General features: G+C 43.2%; 1 protein-coding gene across 1 annotated transcript in view; it reads right to left on the bottom strand.

The window, feature by feature from the left end:
• The window catches only part of tanc2b (tetratricopeptide repeat, ankyrin repeat and coiled-coil containing 2b), a 48626-nt gene extending 38328 nt beyond the window's left edge, over nucleotides 1-10298 (bottom strand). Inside the window, 2 exon segments of the mRNA XM_051066522.1 lie at nucleotides 3973-4121; nucleotides 10183-10298. Of these exon segments, the coding sequence (XP_050922479.1) occupies nucleotides 3973-4062 (90 nt within the window). The 5' untranslated portion in view covers nucleotides 4063-4121; nucleotides 10183-10298.
• Between the last annotated feature and the right edge of the window lie 2314 nt (nucleotides 10299-12612).

The raw sequence follows: 12612 nt of genomic DNA, 5'->3' as shown, positions 1-12612 counted from the left end.
CAAACGCGCCGTATATTTACAGTCACCGTTACGCTCAACAACTACTAAGACCACCTGTAATACCTACAGTCACTTTACAAATGGACCTTGAAGCACAGTTTACTGCAGCTGACGAATATTGCCACAACAAACTAAATGCCTGAGAGCTGGAATACATATCAGGGATGTGACCCAGAGCATGTAAATGCAGGAAAACAGTCATTTCCCTTTTCAGCAACAAAAGGGAGTGGCATTTCCAAAATCAGATTCTGTACAGTGTGCAAAGCCATAAATCTTTGTTGTGTGAAAATATCGTTTTAACATAAATAGAACTTAGAACTCTTGACTGCCATGACTACAGTTAAGGTTAAAAAAAGAACTCCCATATGGTGAATACATGCTCTTTGCAGTCCCAGCATTGTTCTGGAACCCTGCAGTGACCCTCTTCTGCGTCGGCTCAGGTTAGGAGACAAGAGACCACAGGGGACAAAATAAAAACACTCTGCTGCGTCTAATCTGCTGCTGCGAACACCCACAGATGCACTCTCACACAAAACACACAGGCACACATACCAAAAAGGAACGTGCATGATACATACAAAGGCGCGAGAAAAACGGGGACTCCACGTGATTAAGTGTGTGTATCAGACACCGAAACACACAAACACGTGGAGGTTTCGCCTTAACGGTGCTGTTGATGAGTTCAGGTCAACACCGAGGTGAACACACACTGAGAACAGGAGGGGGGTGAGGACGTGCTCGGGGCAAAATCTAGTCTGGTTTAATCTGCTGGAGGAAGACTGAAGGGACACACTAGGCTAATACACACACCCACACATGTTTACAGACAGGAGTAGGGCTGGAACTAATGATTATTTTCATCATTGATTGATCTGTCAATTATCTGTTGGGGCGTCTGCACCTCAGAAGATAGAACAGGTTGTCAATTAATCACAGGGTTAGTAGGTTGATGCCCAGCTCCTCCTGTCCTCATGTCAAAGTGTCCTTGAGCAAGACACCAATCCCCAATTGATCCTGACTGGCAAAGCCAACATGTCTCCACTGTCATTAATGTGTACATGTGTGTGTGTGTGTGTGTGTGTGTGTGGGTGGGTGAATTGAGGAGGAACAGTGTGAAGTTCTTCAGTATAAATAGCACTGCATTAATACAATTCGTTTACTTTTTATTTTTGCGAATAATTCTGATCAATCATTTGATCATTTCATCAATAAAATTCCAGAAAATAATAAGAAAAAATTCTTAAGTCACGTCTGACATGACAGACAGAAGAATAAATATAGCCCCACTCTGTGAGGCTATATGTGAATATATCTGACCAAAATTTCACGGCAGTCCATCCAATAGTGTCTAAACCAAAGACATGATTGATCATCCTTAAAGCCTGGCTACAAGCAAAGCTAAAAATGATAAATGTCAAACAAAACTGCCAATAATCAAAAATCCAAACTGTTTTTCTCCTTTGTATTGATTGGCCAATCGATTAGCAATTTCCTGTTTCAGCACTAATAACAATTAAAATTCATATGACACAGCACACAACAAAGCAACTCGGACAACACATACAGTCCCTGACTGACACTGTCAGAGTGATGTTAATTTAACTATGTATTTATTTTGAAGGTCAGAGTTTACAGTGGTGTTGAACTGGACTGCATCATATTGAGAGTTGTCTCTATTGTTGTAAGCCCATTTAAAAACATGAGGGGGAAGAATATTAGAAACTCATTTTAATACAATGGATTCCAGTACAACACCACCACTGGCTACGACCTCAGTAATAAGCATGTAGTTGAATTAACAGCTCCCAGAGACAACAAAAACAAAAACATGCCATTAAAAGTTTTCTAACAGTCGAATATGTGGCTGAGTTGTTGTACTGGATTGGACTAGACTGTATAATATATCTAATAAAGTTACCAGGGAGTGTATGCTGCATAGTAGTAGTGGCTTAGCGGTCAAATTATAAGTGGTGACATCTGTAAACAGATCAACACAATGTACAATTTCTTCTAGCCCTTTGCAAAGTGTGTGTTTGTGTGTGTGACTGCGAAGCAGAAACAAGTCATCAGATTTGTTTGCTGCCCTCTGCTCTCTTCATGGGTGGGACCGCTCAAGTGTCATGTTTACAGGAGCCTGACCAAGACATAAAAATCAAACGCACACACGGAGGGATAAACCTTCAAAACCTCATGTGCGTCCGCAGCGACGCTGCAGCTCAATCTGCCGGGCTAATGAACCTCGCCTTGTGCAGGTCTGACCTTAAACACCGCACGGGAATTGGATTGAACTTGGAGCATTGCGCCTATTCAGGGAGCGAGAGCACGCGAGTATGAAAGGCAATTAACTGCACTCCCTGCGAGTTAAGGTCACCTTGTTCCATCAGCTGGAGAGGTCTCGCAGCAAAGACATCAGCTCTTGTAGGAATTTAACTATGTCAAATGGGATATGGTAGATAAGAGATGAAAAAAAGGAGTAGACCCTCAGCTTATGGCCACTGTTTCCCTTTTTAAGCAGGTTGATATCTGCCTCACTATTGGTTAACTACAGTGTAAAAAAGGCTAGTAACTCGGTTATGACAAACATTGAGAGAGTTTCAGTATTACTGGGGAATTAACAGTATTAGGTGGTGTGTGAGTCTACTGCTGTCCACTGAAAGCTAATAAATCCCAAGCAAATTTGAAAAATTACAGCAAAAGTCCACTCTCTTATTTGCTAACAGATAGTGTCTCAAGGCAATCCTTGTCTTTTTTTGGTGGTTAATGAATCAAAGAAAATTGCAATCTGTAGAACAGTATTTGGGGCAGATATGTGAAATAATAAGTTTCTACTGTGCGCACGATGCAACAGGGTGCTAGTATGAGTCACGTCTCTAAAAAGAGACGCTTGAATAAACCTCTCTCAATTTATACACCCCCACTGCTACAGCAGCGCTCACATCAAGCACAGGCAGGCCATCAGTCTAATCGCTTATCCACACTGCTTTAGTGCAAACCCATACCTCGGCCTGCCTGAAATGCTTCAGCAACAGGTTCGCCCCCACCCCCACCCCCCACCCCCCAATTCCCCGTCTCGCCCTCCCCCTTCTCTCCGCCGCAACTGTTTTTCTCCCTTGGTTTGAGAAAATTCGTACCCGTCAAATCAGGTTTAGGTAGAGAAACCAGGGCATCTGCTGCAGAGCTTAGAGCAGCAGGCTTGTGGTGCCAAGAGCTGTTTGTTGCACAACTGCCAAATTCACAAATAGAAAGGTTACGGTGCAGGAGAGAAACGTTAAGCCTAACCTGCCGCTTGTCAACTCAAGAAAACTTGGTTGCAGTGAGTAAAGTTTTAAGTACTTTGTAAAATAAATAATTAAGAGTATTTGTTATATAAAAATCTAATTAGACATGTAGATATCTGATGTTTGATGGAGAAGCGCTGATAAAGTCTGAATCCAACGCGCTGTGGTGTCTGGGGGCAATTTACAGACAAGCCTTTTGATCTGGCTACCCTGACTTCTAAACATCTGTCAAAACCGAGTGTAAACAAGGATATTATGAAGATAAATGTCAAAACAGATCGAATCAGACGATTACGTGTTTGTTCAAGTTCCCAAGCACAATCTCTCACAATAGAAATATGTTGAAATCATACACACGATAAGACAATTACAATAGGATAAAACATATCAATATCATGAAGGGTGATAAAAAATTAAACTAAAGGAAGCTGTTTTTTTTTTCTTACACCAATCCTTTATCTGAAGGATTACACAACCCTAGACAACATCTTCCTCTGATTGTAGTGTTGGAGCTGCAGTGTCAGAAAAAAAACCCTGCAGTCTGGGGGGGGGGGGTTTGTAAACAAAAGAGTTCTGTGAGAAAAGATTTTAAAAAAGAGAAACAAAAACTTATTTTCAAAGAAATTTAGAAAAAAAAAAGAGTCAGTCATGTCCTCAAAGCAGATTTGGCTCAGTTCATTAGCGAGACCATTACCTGTCTCGCCTCGGGTTCCTCCATGCTGTACTGGGTACCGGCTGGCCCCTCACTCACTTTGTCTCCCAGAAGGAAACCCAGGCGCGTCATCAATGTGTTGGCTGCCTCATCCACCGACGGAGGGGGGCCCAGCTCCTGGCTTGACTCCCCTGCAGAGGCAGAGAGACAGAAGGAGGAAGGAGGAGGGGAGGGAGAGGAGAGAAGACACAGAAGAGAGAAAGAATATGTGTCAGTGGTGGGCAGAAACAGAACAGCAGCTTATTTAGCCATTTTCACAGAAAAAATATCCTTTAAATTCCTCAGTTTTGTGCCCTCTTTACCTGGGAAATGCTAAACACACAGGGTATCTGCTACACTTGTTTTGCATAAACCACAGCAGTGACAACAGACCCGGACACAGGATACACAGCACCTGTGCTCAGGACAACGAAATGAAACACCCTACCTGAGTTTTGCCGTAGCTCAGAGCTGTGCATTACAGACACATTCCTCAGCTGCTGGATGTTTTTGGTTTAGGTGTCTTCTTACATAAACTCCAAAATCCCTTCAGCCACAACAAGAAGAATCCTTTCAAACTGTTTACAAAAACCCCTTTCCACGCTGGCTAACAAAAGCCTACTACACTGACGACAAGTCCTTCCGCACCACTCATCACCACTGCAGCTTGTGTGACGTAATGAGATACGCCCTTCACCTGTGTGTGTGTGTGTGTTAGAGAGAGAGAGAGCAACGGTGTGTGACTTTTCAAGACAAAGTGGGTGTGTATCCACCTCTTTATCCTGTTTACAGAGAGTACTGGCGCTAAAAAGAGAAAAGAAAACACCAGGGTGAGCCGGCTGCGTGATGATCAGATGATCAAAAACCACACACACAAACACACACATTCGTAGAGCTGAGGGATTTCAGTTGCTAACTTTGCACCAGGACCCAAAACAAAAAATCCCTTAATGACCTCATCTTTCCGCCCAGTTGCCTGGTTACTCTCTACCCATAACAAACCCTCATCGGTGGTGTCATGTTTTTCAATAATACCTGGCTATAATGCCCTAGAGGTGCCAACTGTATCAATTTCAATTCAATTTCACTCTATCCACTTGTGTGTCACTCTCGGAGCCGAAACTTTCAATAATCACTCTCTGCTGGTTGTAAAAAGAGTAACTACTGGCTAAATACAAACGGCCGTAACTGGATGTGTAAACCTCTGAATTGGCCCAGACATTAAAGACACTGAAGCCTACCACACGAGATATCTGTTGTTTAAATAAACAGCAGTGAGACAGACAGCTAGCGGCAGGGCCAGTTTTGTCTTTCTTCTCCTCTCCCCACTCGTTTTCCTGCAGGGCAGGTTGGACCAGACTGGCAGGTAGCTACGCTAAGTCCTGACTGACAACCATTAGACAGTCCCAGCTGCCACACCAACCTCTCTGAAGACAGACAGCTCGTCTAAAGCCTGTGGCCTCTCACTCGTCCACACAAAGACCTACAGACAGACAGGCAATCTAAAGCCCAGGCTCCCCTCTCCATTTGCTCATGGACGGACAGGCAGGGCACTGTCAGGATCCTCATTAGATTTACTCCGAGTTTCTCCGAGCAAGTGAAGGAAGACGAGCATCTTCTGAGGGAGGGGAAAGGCTTTGAAGCAAATGGGGATGACACGCTGCTGCGCTTGAGTAAAAACACACACAGCAGCAACCAATAATGAGGTAATCACAGCACACATTAGGTCCAAAACAGCTAATTACGTATGAGCCTTGATGAGATGGATATGGCTGCTCAGTAATGCAGCTGGATACACTTTATATGGAGCAGAATACATTTATGAGGGCCTCCAAGGTCACTGAATCCCAGAGCATCCCTTGAGGAAGAGTGCAGTAATGGAGAAGATGTAGGTAGATGGAATTACTGTTCCACCTCCTTACAGCTAATATAACAGGGGGCAGCTGAGATTCACAGCCATCAGTGGGAGAAAATTGCAGGCAAACAAAAGCAAAACCACTTGCCAATCTGAACCATATATATGTATTCTCTGTGTGTGTTAACTGCAGTGTGTGTACATGCCTGCGTGTCTGGACATGGAGGCAATGAATGGTTCCCAGTTGACAGACTGGTAGTAGTAAGCAGTGAATACATTAGCACTGATTAGTCAACTGCTCCTGGGGGGTTTGCGGCTGTGACCGTGATCAAACAGGGGCTCTGTCTCTCTTTGCCTCTGCGTGAGTGTTTGTCTGCGTCCCTTACCCTCATCTCTTTGTCTACCTACCTCACTGTCTGCTTGTATCATATCTGTTTTAGTTCCTGTCTCTCTCTCTCTGTTCCCTTTTTGTCGCCTTTTACTACTGCTTCTCTGTCGCAGCCAGCCGTTGGACAACCCTGCGCAGTGGCGAGCAGTTTGTGTGCGTTTCTTTTGATGTGGGAGCAAAATCTGTAATCTGGATGCTGGAGCCCACAGTCACTCCCTTGAGCTAAACATAGACTATCCCTGTCTACATCCTTAAACTGTCACACTCCTAAAAACAAAAACCTATAACACAGTCAAAAACATGGCTATGTGGACAACTATACTGTAATCATGGAGCTGCCAAATAAAATCAAAATCTAAATGTCTGATAGGGTGATATCAGAGCACTTCGTCAACATCATCTACATCTGTTTTTATACCTTCCTCTGAACGTAACCAATGCTAATGAGTTACTATTGAAGGGGAAACATACATTACAATCATGAATGTATTGATTTCTATGTGTTTAAAGCTGCACTTTTTGTTCTTTAAATACAGATTATGACAGTCACACTCGCGCTACCTCTTCCCAAAACCACTGAAGACAAACACCTAAATGTCTTCAAAGCTTCATGACAGCACTGAGAGGAACTTCAGGCGTTTCTCATCACAGTGACACCATGAGACCCTTAATGATCAAATATGAAAACTAATCTTAAAAAAAAAACACACACACATAAAACAATCTTATTTTTTCTGAACCAGCCTCCCCTTTCCCCAACACACACGCACTCACACACATACATCCACGCGCTCTCCTCTCCATTGGATTCCTGAGCTGCGAAGGAGACAGATGGTTGCCATAGCAACTATCTTTGCGCACAGCTAGGAATGTGTTTCTGTGCAAGCGCATCTGTTTCTCCCTGGCCGTCCACAGATCTGCCCTCACGCGCCGAGAGGAGGGAGAGGGAAGCATGTGTGCTGCAAGCAGGGGACTGGACAGGACAGGAGATGGTATTAATAGGCCTGGACTGCAGGTAAGATAACACAAGACTGTACGGTGGCTCCTGTTTCACCTATAAGTGGGAATTTTAACTTGGTCCACACAGAGCAAATACATATTAACCAAAAGTAACCCAACCACATTGCTAGAAAGACAAAGGCTCAAAGAGAAGAAGGCGACATACACCTCGATCAAAAGGTGAAAATTAATTTGCGGGTTGGCTGTTGACAGCTACAGGAAATGAAACAGAGGTAGATTCACACTTACTTTAGAGCTTCAGGTGAAAAGAAAAAAATGAATAACAACGAACATACAAGCATAGATAATGTTTGTGCGCACAGGCAAAGACATCACAGAGTAACCAGGGACCAGGGAGTGGAAGGCTGATCAAGAGATTAGAGGAGTGAATTTCACATTCCTCATGTGCACAGCCATGATCTTATCTACATAACAGCACTGCAATGTTTCAAACATGAAAGGATGCTAGGACACTAGGTCTGGGTTAAGAGTGGGTGATAGGATGATATTACATGTAGAGTATTTACCCATACCGTTAAGCAGTGAGCAGTATTGCATTATAGTTGTATTGGATACTTGATATGACAGGTATTTCATTTGCTACATCAACCAAAAACATGCATTAGCATTGTCATTTCATCCATATAGAGTTTTATATTTGATTTTTCAGAAAATTTACTGATTTTATGGTTTTCATCATAATCATTTCTGCAAGTTGGCTAATTTTAATATGTTTAGGTCATCCAACTGTTGAACTGTAAATCTTCGGGTCTTTTATTGCTATCAGCTTATCTTTTATATCTATAATATCATGTGTATTTTAATATGTTTTGGGTTTTTTGGAATGCTCTGTTAAATCTTGCCCTGTCTCGCAGAGTCCAGCTGAAATTAAACTGCATGTCTTTTTCCTTCTACAGTATAAATATCTGCTCTTTAAATCACATGCTCACACCAAAGGGGAGACATTTTTTGTTCAATGATGGACCCCCAGTCTTTGCATTAATTTGTTGATTCCATACAGCCAGTCAAATCACATTCTAAACAGCTTGCAAATGTCCCAGTAAATATCCATTTAAATTGTGGTCCTTGCTTTTAAACATCACTAACAGCACACTGTCTGTCCATGGCTTGTAAGCTACAGTACAAGTTTGTTTACTTTTTCTGTCACTCCCCTGCTGGTTGCTCAACCTGCCAGCTGCTGTTAGCGCTCCTCCAGCGACTGAGACGAAAAGGAACATTTCTGATATTTCCCCAAAAACCTTTTGTTTTTCTTTCACTTAAAAATATTTTAAAAACAACTACAGACAAGATAATTGAAATGATTCTTATTAATAATTAAAAAAAGGTGATTTCAGTTCAACTCAAAGTTAGCTACTGTATATTTTTAACATAAAACTTAGAGGTTAGAGGATTTTATCTGTACGATTCACACCTACTCTGGGTATTCACTGTACAAAGGTTGAGCTCTAACATCATTAGGAAAGCTTTCACTCCATAATGTAAGGAGGATGGCTGGTGGTGAATTTTTACGAGCTATCTCACAAAATATTCACAAACCATATTTATGACCTCACAAATTTCTTTGTAGGCCATAACAATCAGCTGGTACCTGACTTCCTTCCAGGCAACAGACAGTGTCAGCAGCAGAGTGTGGACTGGCATGCGATCAGATGTTTAAGTCACTGCCCTGCTGCTACTCATGCCAGGGAGCCCTTGTTAAGAGCTAAGATGTCCATCTGTCCACCTCGGAGGTGCGAGTCCTCACCCCCCTTCCCTGAAAACTCATCTCAGTGCTCCCGGTTCCTCTTCAGCTCAAGATGTTATTGCGCAGACGGAGAATTCCTGTCTGTAATCAACTGTTTTCCTGCCTCGATGGCATCAGAGATTACCATTTCAACCCTGAAATGTCACATCTGCAAGAGCTTGCAGCAGCTCATCACAACTGATTGAGGTTATTCCACAGTCTGTTTCACAGGACTGATGCAAAAAACAAAGCTAGGGTCAACAGTTTTAGCATCCATGAGATTTAACAGAAATCCAGGCGCTAGAGCTAGAGGGTTTATCCTAAGGTACTACATACTATTCAAGCTTATACAGAAAGAAGAAATGCTATAAAAAAATATATTCTAGTATGTTTCTATAGATAGATCACCTACTTAGAGCTCCCATTGAGCAGAGGCTCAGAAGCAGAGGCTGACAGACGGTGAAGGCCGGTAGCACTCTGTCAACCATTTTCCTCCTAAGTTAACGGTTAAGCCCTGAGACCCCCCCATCATGTATTTCCTTCATGTCTTCATCCAGCTCTGGGGTGCTGCGACATTGTCCTGCCCTGCTGAGAAGTCCGGACAGCCACCAGAGGTCGAGCAAACAAGACAGGTCAGGAAGCTTACACTGCGTTTCTCAGTAGTAACAGGAAGAGGAGAGGCGAGATGAGAAAGCAGATATACTAGAACCAAATCTCAGCAGAGCGCGATCCGTGAGTGACCCGCTTTACCGTCCCCCCCTGTGCGAGGAGGGGAGGGACAAGGGAGTTCGGGGGGGGGGTGTCTGATGGGGATAGATGGTGGGGTAGAGGGAAATCTAGACTGTCCGCAGGATTACAGAGCAACCGCCGACTGTGAACAGAAAACAGCGGCGGCACCAAAACAAGCTCTGCGTTCGCAAAGCAGAGCAGAGTGAGAAATCAGCAGGGTGGGGGGGTGGATTAGAGAGACAGAGAGGGAGGAGGAAATGAGGATGGACACTGTAGGCACCAGCAAAGCTATTTCATTAATGACCTTAGTGCTGCTTTCGTCTTTACAGCAGCCGGCACAGTAACTGGCAAACCGATAAATTTTCCCCCATCGCTTTCTGCGTCTCTCTTTCTCTCTCTCTCTCTCTTTCCCTCTCTCTCTCTGTTGCATTCACAGACGGGAACCAACATGCAAAAAGTAACACAACGAAATGAGGGATGAGCTGGCCAAAAACTTACCAGGGCAGTACGTGTCCAGGTCTGGATTCTTGGCAGTGGTGGAGGTGTGTGTAGGGGAGCCAAGCTCTGATTGTGGAATGCGAGGGCTCTCCACAAACTTTGCTTTCCGCAGAGGGGCTGGGAGCAGAAAGCATACACACATATAGAGAAGGAGACAACATGTACACACACACACAGAGACAGAAACACGCACACACACACGCAGATCAGGGAGATGGAAGAGGACAAGAAAGAGAGGAGCAACAGGGACAGGACAGAAAGGGAGGAAGACAGAGAGCTTATGAACTTGAAGCAGCACACTGATAAAATGAAGACATCCTTAAGGCTTCTGTTAGGCAGGTTTGTATTTGCTAAAGCATGAGTAAACAAGCAGCATGGGCTATTGGATACTGGGCTAGGGCAAACCAATACGCCAGAGGAACCTCAACACACCACTGAAATGTGAAAATATCACCACACTTCCTCTGTGAGGGCCTGCATTTAACGCACAAAGCAGCAAACAAGACGCACCTTTCCACTGAAAAGATGGAGCACACAAAATATGCTCGTCGTGTCTGTTTGCCTAATGTTTATCACACCAAGAATGCAAATGAGATCCATTTTTGGACTGTCCTCGCGCCTGACTCAAGCACAAAGTCTGGACATCAAATGAGTCCTTTTAACAAGAAGTTCAGAGAGAGAGAGAGAGAGAGAGAGAGAGAGAGGAGAGAGAGAGGAGAGAGAGAGAGAGAGAGAGGGAGGGAGAGCGAGCGTTGAAAGCCGGGGGTGGTGGCTGTGACACGATGTCTTTCTGGGTGCTTGGACTTGGCACAGGGATTCAGAGCACTGTTACCCAGGCCAGCTTATAGTATCATGAGTGCATATAGTACATTGCGGCAGCAGTAGCAGACACGGGACAGACATCCACTCCACACTGCAGAGGAGTCTTTATGCAGATGTTGTGCACACAGGAAGAGAAGCCAAGCAAAACTTTCCCATCCGTTCAGCGTAAAACCAGTGACTGTGTTAGAATCTTAATGCCACCATACTGCTTCCTACACCCAGTCTGTCTTTTAACATTTGATGACAAATATGAAAATGCCAAGCTTGCTTACACTGAAGATCTGGCTAGTACAGCAGAAAAATGAAAATAAATAAAAAAAATAAATCATCTACACAGGAATGACCACCTTGTCTATACTCATACAGCAGGAACCAGGACATGGAGTTGGACACAAGCCAAAGAAATTCAGCTCATATAAACTAAATCATGCCAACACTTCTGTTTAATCTAATATTTTTTCTTTTTGTACTTGTGGGGGTTTGGGATGGGCAGGAGCTAAGCACAGTTTGTTCTTAATTGACTAATCTGGTTAAATGAGGGTTTAAAATAGATTACGCACTGTATGCTGCAATGGTTAACCATTCGTTTATGGGTGAGTGCACATGTCTAAAGCCATCCTGTGCAGCAGCACTGTGCTGAACCAGAGTGGGGTGAGCAGGAAGTCATGAGCAGCAGATGAAACATATGTTCAAGAAACAGTGACTACAGAACAAGAACAGGCTCTTTACCACTTTTGTTTAAGCTTCATGTTACAGTTAATGCCAGTATAATGTACATGTGTGTGTGTGTGTGTGTCTATGTCTGTGTGGAGTGTGTGGACAAAATGGGTGGAGAGCTGTTATCCCTCTGTCTATATATTGTACTTCTTAATTAATGTGGAGACAGACAAACAGGATGCTCCTTTGTTCTGTGAAAAACACAAATAAATAAAAATATATGAATGGTATAAAAGGAAGTAAGAAGAAAGTACCAGGAGTTCATGCCTCCACTAAAGCTGCAAAAACCTCCAATCTTATTATTTTAAGAACAGATTTTAAAAAATCAATCTACATCTTTCCACATCTACATAAATTAGAGATACCATCACTATCAAAGCCCACTGTCTTCAAAATGACAACTTTTCAGGAAGACAGTTCTGCTTCATACTCAGTGACAATGATTGTTTGTTCCTCAAAACTGTACTTTAGTTGGTTTAAAGAGCTTTTATAATATATGTTAGTGGTAGCATATTTAATCTCATATAGGACCGTGTAATCCTTCATTTTATGTGAACAAGACTAAGAATCTACAACCATGTTGGCTGCTCTGAGAGTGCTAGTGACAACACTAACACGTTGATGTTAAACAGGTATAATGTTTACCATTGGCACTATATTAGTATAGTGTGTTAGCATGCTAACAGTTTCCAACTAGCGATAAGCACAAAGACGAGCTGAGGCTGATGGGAATGTCCTGAGTTTTGCAGATATTTGTCCTGTAAATCTGAACCTGAATCTCTGCACCAAATTACTTTGTAAAACATCCAATATTTGCTGAAATTTTTCCATCAGGACCCAAGTGGTGAACCAGCCAACCAAGCGACACTGCCATCTCTAGAGCCACACCAT

This window comes from Lates calcarifer, linkage group LG23 (assembly GCF_001640805.2).
Source record: "Lates calcarifer isolate ASB-BC8 linkage group LG23, TLL_Latcal_v3, whole genome shotgun sequence".
Lineage (NCBI taxonomy): Eukaryota > Metazoa > Chordata > Actinopteri > Centropomidae > Lates > Lates calcarifer.
This window is presented reverse-complemented; position numbering and strand designations above follow the sequence as displayed.